The following is an 18,044-nucleotide window of genomic DNA, read 5'->3' on the forward strand; positions in this document are numbered from 1 at the left end:
ACTGAAAGGCAAATCAAATCATCCAGAATGTCCTTTTTCCTAACTCCTTTTTATTGGGGTGGGGCAGTTAGGAACGCTGAAGTAACATTGTAGGGAAAGGCAGCCTGATAATTCCTCCAGGACGAGTAAGACACGCTTCTGTCTAACGCTGACTTCGAGAATTTAGGCTGTGCGGGAGCTTGGCTATTTTAATTCAAGTACCTGTATTACAGCCCTCCCGGCTTGCCCCCGGGGTGGGAGTGGTGGTGCTCTGAATAACTGAGTCTGTGAACCTTGATGCATAAAACTATATTGTACCAATTACAGGGCAGTTAACACTTATGCTGCTGTTAAAAGAGTCATAGAAGATTGCTAAAATTTAACTTATGCTGCAATCAGGCAGGGAAAGAAAAGGTAACTTCTTCATTTTTCTCTAAGCGTTGTGTTGTCCGCATGAGCCTCTGTCCTGCTGGACAGCCAGAAAGAAGGAAAAGAGAAGCCCCATAATTTTAGCCTAATCCAGTAAAGGACTCTAATAAGGACAGTTAAAAGGTTGCCTTGTTAGCCGTTGAGCATATTTTGGTAAAAAGGTTCACTCTTTCTGCACCCTCTCCTTGCTCCTCAGCAAGACAGCCCCTGGGGATGTGGTGAGTGGTGTGGGCCCTTGACCCTAGCAGACCAGGCTTGCCTGTCAGGTTGGCCCTTTCGCATCCGCACTGATCTTGCCTAGTGACCCCTGAAGTGTGACTGGGGTGCGCTGTTACTGTGGAGCCTGGTGTCAGTTGGGTCTGTGTCTCTTGGCTTGATCAGTGCCCGGTGGTCCTGGCTGCTGCGTCCTCCTGGAATGTCAGCATCAGCTGACATTCTGATGCTCCTGAGGTCTGGCTGCGGCTTCCACAGACGTCCCATTCAATCACCTGAGCTCTGCTGAAACAGCTCCCTCTCATTGCATCCCACCCTGACCTTCCCTGACTCTAACCTGTGTGTTAAACACACACACACACACACAACACACACACACACACACACACACACACACACCTATTTGTTGTTACTGTTAATGAGCAGAGTACTTAATTGGATGGTGTGGCTCACCTTCCGTTCCTCACTAACCAACTCTAGGAAAAGCTCAGCCCAGAGGATTAAGATGAATTTGTTAACATTCATGACTCCACACTCTAGGTAGAGAAGCAGAAGGGCACTTGAGGTAGATGGTACAGTGTGTAGGGCAGGAAGTTAGGAAGATGGGTGGCGTGTTGAGAGGGTACAAGGCAGCTTGATGTGGCTGGAGCAGTGGGTCACAACCACCCGGGTGGCGAGGCTCAGATTGATTGCAGGGGTCTGCAATCTCTATAGGGGAGCTAAACATTGTCTTTGTATTGAATAGAAAGAAGGACTTAACTGTATATAGATGCTGCCCAAATAAGTAAATTACAGTTTATTTGAATTCACGGTAGTTTTTGTCATATAATTGCTCAACGGGTACAGAGTTTATGGGTCTGTGATCTATTTCTATGTTAAAGGGGTCCCCCACTTAAAAATGGGGAACAAATGGCTTGGTCACTTGGCCTAAGCTGCCCTGGCAGTGACAATAATACAAAAAATAGCAGTAATAGTTAAACTTATATGTACTTACCACATGCAAAGCACTACTCTGAGCATTTTACATGTGACTCATTTAATGCCCACAGCAGTAGTTTGGAGTTGTGATGCGGAAACTGAGGCAAGACAGCTTGTGTAACTTGCCAAAAGGGCAGGCCTCTGTGCTTGGTGGCAGGCAGCAACATGAATTGAAGGCAGAAGGTGAACTTGGAAGTGATCTTCATGGCACTGGTTCTCAACCATGATACTTTAAAAAATAAACAGGTATAACCTGAGATCTACTGAATCAGGATTGGAGTAGAGAGATGAAACATGGATATCAGTACTTTTTGTAAAGTTCTAAATGTGAGGCTAACACATACCAAGGTTGAAATCTACTGTTCTATAAAGTTAGCCTTACAGAAAACTCTGTTAAGTGATAGGAAACGTGAAAGTTAATTAAATCAAAGTCTCAAAATACTACGTAAAGAAGCCAGATTAATTTTTTCAGAACATAAAGGTTTTATTGCGCATGGTACCTATTGCCACTTGGCTGACACTTCTGAAATTCTGTAAATTTAGCTTCATAAGCATTTATATCTGGAAGGGATTTCCTAGATAATTGAATTTGCTCCTCTTAATTTTCAGGTAAGGAAAAGGGTCTACTCTCTACTGAGTAACTTACTTAACAGCATTTACTGACGATCAGGTTTGTGTAAAGTGCTGTGCTTAGTCCTGTAACAGATGTGACCATATGTAAGTCATGTAAGGCCTTTTATGAGGCCAGCTGTATTATGACAAAGTTCAGAAAAAGAAAATGAATGTAAACACAAAAGTCTTATCAAATATTACTGAATTGGATCTGGCCATGTATAAAAATGATAATACATCATAAAATGATATTTATCCCAGAAATACAAGGATGATTCAACATCTAAAAATCAGTCAATGTAATTCAACAGATTCAGTCCAAAAAAGAAAAACTATATGAGAAACTCCATAGATGCAGAAAAAATCATTTGAAAAAAATTCAACATCCATTCATGATATAAATTCTCAGAAAAGTAGGACTATAAGGGAATTTCTTCAATCTGATAAAACCTTACATAAAACTTACAGTTTACATCATACTTACTAGCAAAATACTGAATGTTTTTCCACTAAGATTGGGAACAAGGCTAATACATTGCCTCTTATCACTTCTTTTCAATTCTAGCCAGTGCAAGTGAGGCAAGAAAAAAGAAGAAAGTGTATGCAGATTAGAAGGAAAAAAATAAAGCCATCTCTCTTTGCAGATGACATAATTATATACATAGAAAATCCCAAGGAATCTACAAAAAACCTACTAGGCCTGATAAGTGAGTTTAGCAAGATCACAGGCTACAAGGTCAATATAAAAAAATGTATTTCCCTGTACTGGCACAAAAAGCATTATAAAATACTTAGGTATAAATCCAAGAAAATGTGCAAAAGTTGTATGTCATACACTTCATAAGCCTGATTTAAAAAATCAAATTGAAGTAAGTAGAGGATCTATCCATGTTCATGGATTGGAAGATTCAGTATTGCTAAGATGTTAATTCTCCCCATATTGACGTGTCTTTTCAGTGGCAGTCATCTCCTGATCTGTTGGCCTTACCACCCATGCATAATAATAAAACCTATGTCTGGAAACATTAACCTTTAAACAGGGAGTGTCCTGGAGCTCAGTCTTCAGACGTCTTTTTCTCTTCTCACTCTGGATGTACCCTCACCCAGTCATGTATTTAATATCAGCTCCACAGTGATGACTCCCAAAATTCAGGTTCCTGCCTTCTCTTAGGACCTTATATACAATAATAGTACCACCACCAGCTACCCTGTCACCTCTGCTCCCTTTATTCTCCTTATCCTGCCTAACTTGTCCTTTTCTACCTGACATGTATAAGCAACATGAGAAATCCATTGGCATCCTTAATTTCTGAAATGGTGCTAGATTAACAGCCTCTAACTGGGGAGATCAACTTCAAGTTTGTCATTCCTGTGTCCCAAACCTACCCTTTGTATTCCTCACTCTTCCTAATTAGGTTCTCATTTTATGAATCTCGGAGAGGAGGAAAGACTGGATGAGTAAACAAACATTTTTTGAGTATTTCTCAAAAAACTTTTCATGATGGAACTTGGCATAAGTTTTGTATTAGAATCATAGGTGAAGAAAATTTTCATTTATCACTTTAAATTGTTTGTATAAAAAATGCTGTGAAACCAGCTTGTCTTAGTCTTTGTTATTACTCATCACCCCCTTTCCCAAGGAAACACTAAGTCCTCCAAAATTTCCATTGTTTACAGACCAGACTTATTCCAGGTGCGGGAAGAGACAGCTTATCTTTATGAGAGTGCATCAATTTAGGAACAGTACAGGAATTTTAACAACAATTGAACTTTTAGGCATGCTTGTGCCAGCATTCGAAATGTAGCTGTTTAGTTAAATATTAAACATTAGTTCTCAAATCTTCAATATAAAATGTGAAAGAGATACTAGTAATAACTAACTTTATTCAATTTTAGATGAATGTGTCACTGTTTACCCTGGACCTTAATAAAACCTGTCACATTCACAATTTACTACTGTTTGGTAAATTTCCTCTATAAGCATAACTGATAGCCTGATGCTGTGAAAAATTATCTTCTCTTGAGAAGGTTGAACAGGTGTTTGTACTCATGATGTCAATGATCTCAAAAAAATCTGACTCTCATTCCTCTCCCATCCCACTTTTTCTTTTTGTAATAGGAATTTGCTTTGTTAAGCAAAATAGATCTGTCTGGTTATAGATATTATGGGAAGATATAGGTGGGACAGTACTTGAGTGTCACATATGACACCTTCTTATCCTCTTGGGGTCAGTAGGTGTTGGTTTCAGTAGAGATTGACTCTGGGTCCCTTGAGGAACATTCTCTTTTGTGGCAGTGATTTCTTAGGGAAAAAATTTTTAAAAATCTGGCCCAGGAAGCAGTTTTGAAAGAGAAAGTCCCTAATACTTCTCCTTGCCTGACATTCAGCAAGTGTGGAATGGGCTCTGGGTTGTCCAAGAAGAACGTGGATTCTGGCATTGTCGGCTGACTTATCATCATTTCTTCCCAGCATGGTGGAGGAAGAGTCCCTCCTTCTGCTCCAGACTCATTCTTCTGCCTGGGCTATGGGTCCTACCCCTCCTTGGACACTCCCCATGCCTGCTTTCTCAGTTCCTCACTCTCTGTTGGCTGTTCTCCTTTCTCAAACAAATGGTTCTCTCAATCGTAAGAGGACGAAACCAAACCTACCTTTGATTTTATATCTTCTTCTAGGTACTTCTCCTTCCATCCTGTTCACTTTACAGCCAAAGTTCATGGCCTTCAGCATAAAACCAAAACTCTTTGGCAGCAATAGACAGGCCCCGACTGTTCTGTCCTTGGCTTTATCTCTTGCCGTTGCCCACTTCCCTGTGCTGGTCATCCTGCTGAGTTCCAGGGCCACTCCTTTTCCGTCAGAACCTCACCTTGGATATTACTTCTCCCAAGATGCCCCTGAATCACAGATCAGGCTAAGCGATTCTCACTTGTGCTGGCAGAGTATCTTAAAGATGGATTTTGCTAAGCCCACTAAGTATTATGTGCTTTTTTTTTCCCGTATATGTGTGTGCTGTGCATCTCCTATTTGTCTTGGGATCATGTTTGAAAAATTCCTATAGAGTTTGTCTTGGTTCTGGTTCATTCCATGCCCTAGAAGTTCACCAGCCTTTAGCAGGGGTAGTCTGAGGTTCACGCTAAAAATTGTGTTTTCCTCAGGTCCCTCCAGACCAAGCAGGGTGGGGCAGGGCAGCGTCAGCCTGGCTCAGGGTGGGAGGCGGTGGACAGGCCTGCCCCAAATTCCCCAGGGACATCCTCTTCCTGATTTGGAGACATGCGTGCTCCCCACCTTCATGAAATCTCAGTCTAGAATATCTCTGTTTAAGGCGAAGGTTGATGTATAGGGTGTATGTAGGAAACACTCAGAAACAAATGACAGCCCCAGGGATGGCAGTAATAGCAACTTACATGAAAACTGATTGTTCGTGTCCTCTGTCATGTGCAACATGCCTGGGCCTGGGATCGTGCTGGCTCACGTGTGCCTGGAAGGTCATGTGTGACACCTCACCTGGCTTAGCACATGCCAGTTATGCATGGTCTACACCTCTTGAGCCACTAGACTCCAAATGTTTGTCTATTTTATGGCTGTTGGATGCATTTAACACATTTTCCTGCAGGAACCATGTTATGTGTGGAGTGGTAGCTCTTGGCAACTCAGTGAATATGCCATTCAATATTGAGACGTAGATGTAGATAGATAGAACTTGTGCATTTTTAAAGTTACATCAATATACAAATGCAAAATATTATCTAGATAATACTTCTGTAAGAAATGCTTCCAGCTTTCCATCCTGAAATCCCAGGAAACCTCTTCCACTGTTGAAAAGGAAGTAGGATTTTCCAATTACAAGATGATACTAGCTGCTTTTGAATCTTGAGGCACAAATATTTTGGTCAAAACCTGATTAAGGAGTGTGGGTTCTATCTCTCATATAGAAGATTTATGGTAAGCTTTATTCTGAAAAACGTCACTGGAATAATCTCAAACTCATTACATAATTCTCATGAAGGAATTTTTGCTAAGAGAATTTTGGGAACCCCTGCAGGAATACCAGGTAAACCCAAGTTTCTAGAAATTATACTGGACCTGACTGGTATAAAATGAATTCTACCGCCCAGATAATGGCTCTTGTGTGCTACGTCCGAAGGCTCTTTATTGGAAATCAACCCCACGTGACTGTTTAACCCTCTCAGAGCTGAGAGTTTGTGTTGGGAGACCTTTTGCGGTGGGGAATTTCCTGCTTCTTTTCTGATGCAGTATGAATTGTGTAAATGATTGTCAAACAGTTGGCCAGGTTGGAAACTGTCACTAAGACTGTACTAATTATTTCTTAGGGGAAGATGTGGGAGTGAGGGTGACCATTGGTTGCTGTTATTTTATTTAAGATATTTTCAAAGTTACCAGCTCTTTAGAGTTTGATATAAGGAAGTCATTCATGTTGGATTTTAGAGACAAGGAGGTCACTGAGAGGAGGGACTGCTGCAGGGAGCTGGGAGGATGATGGAAGAGCTGAGGGAAATAGCTCGAGTGTAAGCAGGGTCCTTCAGTTGAACTGACTGCAGAGAACAAGCTAATGTCTTGTGCTGTGGTCGTCCGGGGATGATGGCTGATAGCAGAGCATTCCCTGAAGTTTAAGGTCCTCAGTTAATTTATTCAATGAAGATTTATTGAATGCTTCCTATGGACTGTGTTGTGTTCTAAGTGTTGGGGATGGAACCAGGAACAAAACGGACAGAAACCTCTACTCCCATGGAGCCTATAGTCTAGGAGGGGAGAGGACAGGCAATTTCATAAACAAACAGATTTATGTTAGTTAATGGTGGAAAACTTTATGCAGATAAATAAAGTAGGAAATGAGCGATAGAGATACGGGTCAGGAAAGGCCTCTTCGAGAGGTCGACAGAGACTTGAAGGATGTGAGGGAAGAAGCAGTGTGCAATGTGAGGGAAGTGTTCTAGGATGAGGGGACCGTCAGGGCAAGGCCCAAGACAGAAGCATTAAGGCAAAGCAAGAGTGACCGGAATGGAGTAGAGAAGTGAGAGATGTCAGCCACTGTAAAGGCTTTGGCTTTTTACTGAGAAAGATAGGGAGTCAGTTGAGGATTTTGAGCAGAGGGGGGGCATGATCTAACTCACATGTGAACAAGACCACTCTGGCTCCTGGGTTGAGGTAAGAGATCCTGTGGCTGGAGCAATAGCGGTTGGAGTAGAGGTGGTGAGAAATAGTCAAAAGGGAGATATCCCTTGAAGGCAGAGCTGATAGGATTTGGGGATGGATACAGCATAGACTGTAAGGTGGGGGTCGGGCTGTTGGGCTCAAGGATTACTTCCAACTGGAAGGATGGAGTTGCCTGTAGTTAAGCGGGGGAAGCCTGTAGGGAGGGCAGGGGTTTGTTTTGGTTTTGGTGGGGGTTGAGTAGCATGATAACGTGTCCTGTTTGATGGTTAGAGGGACAAGGGCAGAGGACCAGAGGCTTTTGCCATTCCTGTGTCCTCACAACGGCACCCTTAGATGTTGCAGACCTCGTGCACTTACGAAGACTAGGCATCACGGATTCGACACACTAGGATTCACAGCACTAGGATCCGGCATTTGCCTTGGAGGGTGAAGGGGTCAGGCTTGGGCTGTTGGTAAGCAGAGACCTTAAGAAGCAGCCGTGAGAATTCACAAAGGGGACACCCGTTATGCCAGAGCTTCCTGCTGGCACAAACCCTCAAGGATGGGTCTTCCTTCCTGGGGCCACTTCCTTTTTTCTTCTCTTTCTTATGTCAACTTGCCACTGCCATTGGCGGCTGAGCCCAACCAGGGTTTCTCTGTCCCCTTCTCTAACCAGAGTCTCTCTTCGTCTCTTCTTCACTGAGCAGCACAGCCCCCTTTGGTAACAATGGGGCAAATATTGTGCCCCATTGGGGGCACAATATTTAATAATGGGGCAAGTACAGTCCTCCCTTGGTACCCGTGGGGGATTGGTTCCAGGACCCCCATGGATACCAAAATCCACGGATGCTCGAGTCACTTATGTAAAATGGTGTGCTACGTATTACAGCTGATCCTTTCCTTTATTCTCCCTTGCCCCATCTGTTTCATTACCTGTTTTGATCTGACATGTGAGGACTTTGTCTTCACTGAGTTGCAGTGATGTGTATTTATATCATAAAATAATCAGAATTTATCTCATTTTGTAAAAATACATTTACTGGGGAAAGAGAGTCTGGTACTTCTGGGCCTTTGGGCATTAAGCCGGGGAGGAACCCCAGCGGTGAGGAAGGAAGGGGAGTCGGGGAGCATCGCCCTTCTCTCTTCCTTCCCCCCTTTCAGGCCCTCCCACTGCTTGCCTGTCGCCCTCGGTCCTGCTCCCACGTCCCTTCTCTGCGCCAGGTGCCGTGCAGGTACCTGCTGGTGTAGGGCAAACCTGGGACTCCCTAGCGGAAAGGAAGAGTCTTTCTGAATTCTCGAGCAGGCCGTGGGAGAATCCCTGAAGGTGTGAGTCTGGAGAAAAGCAGGACCAGATCTGGGTTTTAGAAGGAGAATCCCGGCATCTCTAGGAGATGGGGTACAGGAGGAGAGGCAGAGACAAGTTGGTTAGAAGGTGGTTAAAGTACGTTGTGGAGGTGAGGGCCTGTCAGCACGGCTTGTGGGGAGGAAAGTAGGGGAACAGAGCAGAGGAGGATCTGGTGACTGGGAAGCGGGGGAGTGCCGGAGGCGGGGAAGGGCCGCAGGGTGACATAAAGCTGAGTGGTGACGGGCGCTGGCAGAACCGGTGAGGGCAGGAGGCAAGAGGATGTCAGTGGAAGTTATGTTGAGTTTGAGGAGCCTGTGAGATTCCCATGGGGGTGAAGGCGTTCTGGAATGGCCACTTAGAGCCACACTGAAGTTAGATGGAAGCACAGGGTGAGCTCAGGGAAGATTCAGGGGCTAGAGAAGGACTTGGGAGTTCTGGGTATACATTACGGTGATTGAGGGGATAAAAATGGAACACGGGCTGTGGGACAGCTCTCGGGAGAGCATCACTCTGTCTGTCTTACACGTATTTCCTTTAGAAACGTTTCTGCCAAGGCATGTGTTGTGCTGGAAGCGTGATGAAAGATAGTTTTGCTTGCACAGAGACAAATTATTTGTCACTGAGCTAGCAACAGCCTGGCCGTTACTCAGCAAATAACCACGATCAGTGACATACACAAGAGCTTCCCTTGGAGTTTTGAGTTCCTTTCAGCAGTTTGTCGAAAACACATTCATGACAGAATCTGTGCTAATGCAAAATACGTCATGCACGTTAACTCAGCCTTCAGGTGCTGCTGGGGGCTGAGAGGCATGAGCGGGCACGACCAGCTTGCGCTTCAACACAGACACAGATGGGACGTTGAAGCCCTTGTTTGGTGCTCTTGTGTCTAATGCTCTTGGCTCCTAATTTCCTCTCAGATCTGTTTGTCACCTCAGCATAATCTTATAAACCTAGTTGGGTGGCTTATGTTATAAAGGGTTGCAAATCTCTTCTCAGTGTAACTTCGTGTGTATGGAAACCTTGTGAATAGATCATTTTAATAATAAGGCTCATTGTTTGAAATGTTCATTATCAAGATCATGTTTCAGACGCTTTGCTGCACTAGGAATGAAATTATTTGACAACATGCCCACTGTTTCATATCTAGAACATGCAATTCTTGTACAGGCGGTAGTTTGTAATTCATTGCTCTGACTTGAAGGGTGGGATTTTTTTTTTTCTTTTGAAAGAGTTTAATAACATTTACAGAAACAGGAAGCCAGTGCCGGAATTGATACGACTGGCTTTTCTTTTCTTAAAGAGCATCTTCCTAGCTGTCTTAGGAGCCAGGAGAAGCCCTCCTGCCCCACGAGGCTCGTGCTCCAGCTGGCCCACTACAGTTCCCGAGACTGAAATCAATCACTGGACTGCCAGTGCCATACCGCCGCTCTGCAAGGCAATTACCACCAATCCCCACCAAGTCCACAGGTGTTGAAAGGAATTGCTTGTGGAAATAGATCTGGGAGACAATTACATATATTCACTTGGCATTAGTCAATGTTTTTTCCCTTTAACCAAGTCAGGAAAAAAAATGTAATTTTATAAGATTTGTCTGAAGTAGATAATTTTTTATGTTAGCATGTACATTTGTGTGAAAAAATTTTCACGAATTACATTAGAAAGATGATTTTTCTAAACACACTGATCTTATACTGTGTATTATGTTGTATGTCTCCTTAGTTATTTAACACATGGATAATTTTTTTCTCAACTGGGCTGTGGTCTCGTAAAAAAGACCAAAGTGCTTCTGCTATTGTATTGAATGTAATTTTTTATCACAGTATTAGGCTTATAATAGACCACTTCATAATAAATCTGTTTGGGCTGAAACTCAGATGTAGTGGAAAATTCATGTTTCATATTTTTGGAATCTGGATTTCATTTAGACTGAGCGGGAATGTCAGTACTTTACGTTATATTCGCCATCCACTTGTGCTTTGTGAATGCCCGTGTTTGTAAATCTGGTGTGTCAGGATTATTCTGTGGTACCATTTGGAGAGCAGTACGCAGCCCTCAGGATTTAACTGATGTATGGGAAAGACGTTCTTGCTAATTGATTTCGAAGGAACAGTTGGGCTGCAACAGAGCTGTGTTCCTGTGGCATTATGGTCACCATGTTACTCGCATGGGCACTTTCAAATGTATTAAGCAATAATGCTATTATTTACCACGTATTCTCCATCACTTGGTGAATAAATTTGAAAAACCAAAGTTGAAGAGTAATTTATTCTTTGTTTTTCAAAGATCTCATCAGAAAATTGAAGACTCAGAAGAGAGCAGTGATGAAATTCTTTGTCGTCTAACATCTGCGGTAAGGCCATGTGATTTCCCTGCCCAGGGGTTTAGAAACAATGAGGGGTCTTTGAAGGGCGGCAGTCTGGGTAGTGGTGTAGAGAGACACTTGCCCTATGGCTGCTCATCACTGTGGGAGGCCCAAGTCAAGGCAAAAGGGGTCAATGGCGTTAACTTGTTCTACTCTGACGCAGCCTCTCCTGCAAGATCATAGATGCTCTTGGTGGAAAGTTCCTGGAACCTTAGTGGAGGATTTTTTTTTTTTAATACAGTATGACTTAACCTAGGGAAAGTTGTGACCTGCTGCACAAAGGAGAAAAGACTGTATGTTTCATTAGGGAAAAAATGATCACCTCAACCAACAAAAGATCAAGTCCTCAGTTTTTAAATGTAGTAGATTGCAACATTTTCATTATGTCTTTTAAAGCCGTTAATTAGAGTCAGTAATTGACTTGTTGGTTGAAGGAAAGCTTATCCCCTTCTTCCTAGAAAAAGCTGGCCATGGTCTCTAATCATGGAGCTCCGGTTTTTGACAGGCTCTAGCAATCCTATCTCACAAAATCTTTATCCATTGGCTGGGCTTTCTGGAAACTTTTCTAGCCTTACCAAAGATTCTTGAATTCTTCTTTAACTGCATTCTTTAAGTGGTGCTTGCTGAAAGTCATGCTGGCTTGGGTTATATATGTGGAATGAAACTGATCTTACACAGTTCGTGCACCGAGTCTTGGCATCTGGGCACAGCTTGAAAGTTAAAAGTTGTCTTTCCTACTCTTCTGGAATGTAGCTTAGAAAAGTAACTTTTGGCTAAATACAGTGCTCAGTGGTATAAAACTTCACATGAAATGAAATCTTGACAGTGTGTTATGAAAAAATATTTAACATGACCTTTGCAGTTTAAAATAGTGACCAAAGAGGAGTGCCTATTATGTGCAAAATTGTTAACAGCCATCTGTTAAAAAAAAACACTCACTACAGACCAAATACTATGTTAAACATTGTGTGTGTGTGTACATACATACATACACACACACATGTTACACTTCACAACAACCCTGTGAAATAAGTGGCGTTATCTCTGTTTTACAGACATGAAAGCTTCTATAGGTTAAGTAACTTGCCCAAAGTCACCCATCTAGAAAGGAACAAAGCCAGGATCTAAACTTAGAATTTTCTGCTTCCTAATCATGTTCTCTTAGCTACTACACCTCATTTTTTGATAACGTAATACAGTTATTAGGTAAGTTTCAGAAGCAGCAGACAGGTAAGATGTGGTTCCTACAGCTATACCAGAAAGATAGGCACATTAAAAAGTTAACCTATAAAACAGCTGGCAATTGAGCATCAAAAATCATGGTGTATAGATAGTAAGTCCAAGAACCGTAGCTGAGAGCTTAATTGAAGAGACGGGGCTTGAACCATCATTGAAGGCAATCAGGATGTGAACAGGTGACAAAGGATGTGTACTCTAGCTGTAGGATTTATTGTGTGCAGGCAGAGGAATGGGAAAGTACAGTGGGAAAATAGTAGACCCATCTGGTTACAGAGGAAGCACCTAATAGAGAAAAGTGAAAGACTTTTTGAACAACAGATTAACATGACGAAGCAGACATTTAAGAAACAAGAAGATGAGTTGGAGATGGGGAGACTGGTTGAGAGGCTGATGAAAACCTATTATAGTTTCTGGAGGTTTTGGGGGGAACCAAAAGAAAAATGAGTTCAAAAAGGAGCATAAAGAAGTTTTTAAAAATCAGTAGGACAGGTACATGTAGAGGAGGAGTCAGATAACCGAAGTTCTGAACTTGAATGGAAAAGTGATGATACTCTTAGGAAGCTGAGTAAAATGCGTGGAAGGAGAGATGACGTAATTTTGGACACACTGAGTTTGAGGACATAAGGATGTAAAAATATTCGGGAAACACCTGGAGACGCGAATCTAGACCTCAGAAAGGTCAGGGCTAGAGTTATGGGAACCAGTCCAGGTTGTCGATTGAAGAGCGTAGTGGAAGATGGAGTCTTGGGCAGCACCCATGATAAGAGGGCAGTGGGGAGATGAAAGGACAGTGAGAGGTGGAAATACTGAATGGTTTATACCATGAAAGTTAAATTGAAGAAAGCCTCTAAAAACGAGGGTGGACAGCAAAGTGTTGGCTATGTATTTGGTTGAGGTAATCTTGCTAGAAAAAAATCTCCAAGCTAAAAGACTGAGATAAGGTGCTAGAGCGGGAATGAGAATAAAGGATAGAGGAGAAAAATTGACGTCTTAATTGATTGGCTGATCGGCCTGGAATAGTGAAACCGAGAACTTTGAACTGAGAACGTGGACCTTGATTCTTAGTTCTTCCAACACTATGACCTTGGCCAAATTGAGTGCTGGACTAGACAATATCTAAGTTCTAAAATTCCTCTGTTCAGGGCTTCCCGAGTGGCGCAGTGGTTGAGAGTCTGCCTGCGGATGCAGGGGACGCGGGCTCGTGCCCCGGTCCGGGAAGATCCCACGTGCCGTGGAGTGACTGGGTCTGTGAGCCATGGCCGCTGAGCCTGTGCGTCCGGAGCCTGTGCTCCGCAACGGGAGAGGCCACAGCAGTGAGAGGCCCACGTACTGCAAAAAAATAAATAAATAAATAAAATTTCTCTGTTCATTGTATAAGCATTTATGAAGGGACTGTTGTGCTTCACCTCTTCACAATGTAGTTATTCCTGTTGGCTTTGGTATGAAAACTCTGTTACCTAGCTGTTAACACCATGTAGGAAGGGAGATGTTGGCATACATCAGTCAAGTAACAGTTGTCATCTAGCATGACCCTTAAATGCATTAAAGGAAAGCAAAAGTGACATCTGTAATGCAGACTTGTTAAAGTGCTCTTCAAAAGGTTTGTGTAATTAGGGGGCACTGGAAAGGGGGCAGCAGTTTCCCGCAATAGAGTTTACTGTACTGCCCTGTATATTCACCTCTTTTTACTCAAACTTCAGGGTTTTGTATGTTGCTATCTTTTATTTATTTATTTATTTGTTTTGCGGTACGCGGGCCTCTCACTGTTGTGGCCTCTCCCGTTGCAGAGCACAGGCTCCAGACGCGCAGGCTCAGCAGCCATGGCTCATGGGCCTAGCTGCTCCGCGGCATGTGGGATCCCCCCAGACTGGGGCACGAACCCGTGTCCCCTGCATCGGCAGGCGGACTCTCAACCATTGCGCCACCAGGGAAGCCCTGTATATTGCTATCTTTAAAAAAAAAAATCCTCATTTTAAAATAGTTTATTTCTTAGTCTCAGGTTAATCAAGAGAAAGGTCCTGTCATCTAAAAAAATAATACCTAAAATTCTACCCTGGAAGAAAACACTAGTGAGTTTTCATATTAAAGGAACATGAGAAGACAATGTGTATAGAAATAAAAACGCCTTGATAATTCAGTCAGATTTACAGCTGTTAAATGTACACAAACATGGACAATCAAAATGTTCCAGCTACGTTTCTGGTGAGTTTCAGGAAAGAGCCACCCTCCCAAGCACCTGACATCCGAAAACCTAAAGAAGAAAATTTTGTAAGACGTTTTCAGCTTAAGGAAAAAGGACATGGCTATAATAGACTCCTTCCATTATGTACAGTCTACAGAAACACTCTGGGCATTATTATCTGAAAATCGTCTGGCTTTCCCTGCGGTACCTGTGGTTTCTGCCTTAACGTCTTAGCTTCCTTTTTAATATCTTCTGACCTTACACATTTTGTTAACTTGAAAATCTTCTCTTCTTCATTTCCTATGAGTCTCTGTTAGTCTGATAAAGCTGGCAGACCAAGAAGGGCCCTTGGATGACATAGTCTCCCAGTTCCTATCCTTGAAGTTCTGAGCATTATTTTATTTTATTTTTAAACATGAATTCTCCCAGTGTATATGCCAAAAGGAGTGTTCAGAATTGATGACATAGATTTTATATACTTGTTTTACAACCCAGGATAAACTAGACATAGGGAAGAATTTATAGTGAATGAAATATTGCTTTCAAAGTCATAGTTCTTAGGATGTAAATTTAGGAAATAAGCTAAACTTTGAGGCATTTTAAAGAACTGAGAAGTACTTGGGCATCATCCAAAGACAGGAAGTGGAAATATGGACATCCTTAAATAGGAGATAAAAACTGATTCTGGACTTCTAGCTCATGCTTCCTTAAAATCAACATCCTAAACAAACCATTTTGGGCTGTTTCTGTTACCTCGGGCTAAATCTTCTTGATGGAAATTGTAGAGATAAGAAAACACAAACATCTGAGTGAAATTCATGATTTTTATCCACACGGTCAAACTGCTGAGGTGATGTGAGTTAGGCTAAGTTGTGAATTAATACATATTAATTGATATTATATACTATTAATATTAATTATATCAATATTAATATATCACATACAATACATTAATAATTAATATTTATATTAATTATATTAATATTAATAACTATTAATATTAATACTAATAAATACATATTAGATGCTTATTTGATGCCATGGTTATATGAGTGGCGTTTATAAAAGGACAGGGGTAGGGCATGTGGCGTGGTCCTCTGTGCTCCTTGGTCCAGCGAAGTCAGCCATCACTTGGATGGTAGAAGAGAACAGTGTTGAGTGTCTACAATAAACGTGAACCTGGTGAAGAGTTTGTGGCCATATCTTGAGAGATGAATTCAAATGACAAATCAAGTATACATAAGTTAGGAAGAGAGGTCAGTGTGGATGAGAACAGAATCTAATACTCGGGAACCATTTAACTAGACGCTCTTACACCCTCATATTCCTTCTCAAAGCTGATGTAGTTGATAATTTTCAGCAGTTTAGATTTCTCTGTTGGTACGTTTCTGCTCTATCCTGTTGCTCCTTTTCTTCAGCTCCTCAAACTTTAATGTAGAACCTCTACGTTTGATGCTCTTAGTGGTATTTTCCAAATTCCTTCTCATAGGGTGTATTATCACTCCTCTGAGAAATACCACTGAGCAATCAAACCCAAATTATAAATGGGGTGACCGCTGTAAGTTCTAGAAGATCTTGAAGCAGATGAAGCCCCAAGAAGCCAATAGCCATACTAAGATATATAACTTTTGGTGAAAGTGTTAGAGAAAAAGAGATCTGCTATGGAATTTTTTTTTTTTTTTTGCACCTCTCTAGGGAAAAAAAAAAAAGAGGTGGTTATAACTGCAGCACGTTGTCAACTTCGCAGAAAGGTTCTTCCCTGCTCAGTGTCCAGAAGTTGGACATAACTCCATCAGTTTTCACATCAACCATGAACTCGTTCTCTCATGCTTCCTAGCATTCTTTATAGTAAAAGTCATCTTCTCATTTTTTCCCTATGTGGGATCCTGCTTTACAGGTAAAAAGGATCTGGTTTTATTCTCATTAACTAAGACCTGCACTTACCCTGGGCTTCTGATTCTTCTCCCGTGTCATCTTTTCCTTAGATAGAATTCTCTTGGGAAATACTTTTCATGGAGGCCCAAGGAACTGAGTCTTAATGAACAACCAGTTGTCTTGTATCACCAAAAGCATGATACTAGGAAACTCAAAGACCCCAACTTTCCAAGATTCTCTGTCTTGTCAACTGTCTCATTCCTCTCACGTGCCTGTTCTCATATTTTGCTTTCACTCATTTAAAACTCCTCTCCTTTGCCATGTCTAATCATTCACCTGGACCTTCCACCATTTTCTTTAAGGTGTGTCTTTCACAGGACTCTGTCTACACCCTTTCTGGGTCAGGAAGCGTACAAAGTGGCTAGGATTCCTTTAGTTTGTTCTTCTTGATGAATCTACAAGTTGGGTTGATATGTTGGAGAAATTCCTTGTTGAACAATAGTATCTGAAGATAAAGGTGACAGCTTTTTTTGATTGGAAACGTTCACATTGGCACCAGTTCAGGAAGCAGAAATAGCATGGGATTTGAGTTTTGCTGGATCTTTAAAGAGTTAGAATTTTGGGAACTTATTTAAGAGGTGATACGTCAAGTTAGTTAGGTCTAGAAATAATTTTAGGGAAGTGGGGAGAATCTGTCGCATTGAGTACCTGATTAGCACAATCCAGTGAAGAATTTTGCCACATTTAGAAATGTGTTTTTTTAAAATGCTGAAATACTAATTTCCACTCACTGTTTCTCCTGGCTATCTGCGTCTTCCTTTCTGAGGAATGGAGAAGCAGTGTAGTTAATCTCCATTTTCTAAGTCTATCACAGACTTGAGTGGGCATGTTTGTTAAGAGAATAAAAGTGGCTCTGCCAACGAATGACTAACCTTCTGTCTGGCTGCCACAGGATTGTGAACATCTTATATTTCTTGTCTTTAGGGAACATAAAATTCTTATGTGGAATTGTAGCCTGGCTCCAGCCCTTCCAGTGGCTTCAGAGCTACTATGTGATTTGGGGAAGGGCCGGGTAGATTGAGTTTTGAGAAAGTGTCAGGTGAGGCCTTGGAAGACAGCTCTGGTTTCAAAGAGCATTAAGAAGGCCCCAGAGGACTTGTAGCACATTCTTGGTGTAGTATTCCTTGTTCTTGGTATTCATAAGAAGCCGTGGGGCTTGTTAGTACCTTCCCTCATTGTGCTTTAGAGCTACCCTGATCAGCTGTTACAGTGTTCAAGGTGCCTTTGGCCGTGGATTTTTAAGTCTCTAGGACCACTTGGAGAGCTTTTTAAATAAAGCTCCTTCAGTTTCCCTCAGGGAGGATCTCACAGTAACATGCCACAAAGCCGATGATTGTCAACATGTGAACAGATAGCTGAATGGTATTTTTCTCTCCTTTGTCAATAACAAAGGCTTAATATGTTCTATGTCTATCATACATCAAAGTGATTTTCTTCATCCTGGGAATAGATCCCTAAATACTGAAAGATACAGATGTACATGCACACCGCTTTTTAAAATAGTTATTAAGTTATTGTCTCTACTTCCAAAGAAACCATCTGCACATGCCCAGATCATGTGGTAACCTAATTTAACTGTAGCCTTGTCAAGTTGGTTTTGGTGAACATCATAGTACAT

At 41.9% G+C, this 18,044-nt stretch overlaps 1 protein-coding gene across 3 annotated transcripts in view; it reads left to right on the forward strand.

The window, feature by feature from the left end:
* RAPGEF5 (Rap guanine nucleotide exchange factor 5) overlaps positions 1-18,044 on the forward strand; it is a gene marked incomplete at both ends in the record, with an annotated part of 215,021 nt that overhangs the window by 47,233 nt on the left and 149,744 nt on the right. For all 3 annotated transcript variants that reach the window (XM_079711491.1, XM_079711493.1, XM_079711492.1), the window contains one exon: positions 10,992-11,058. In XM_079711491.1, the coding sequence (XP_079567617.1) occupies positions 10,992-11,058 (67 nt within the window). The remainder of the gene's footprint in view (positions 1-10,991; positions 11,059-18,044) is intronic.

This window comes from Hyperoodon ampullatus (assembly GCF_949752795.1).
Source record: "Hyperoodon ampullatus genome assembly, chromosome: 9".
Classification (NCBI taxonomy): domain Eukaryota; kingdom Metazoa; phylum Chordata; class Mammalia; order Artiodactyla; family Ziphiidae; genus Hyperoodon; species Hyperoodon ampullatus.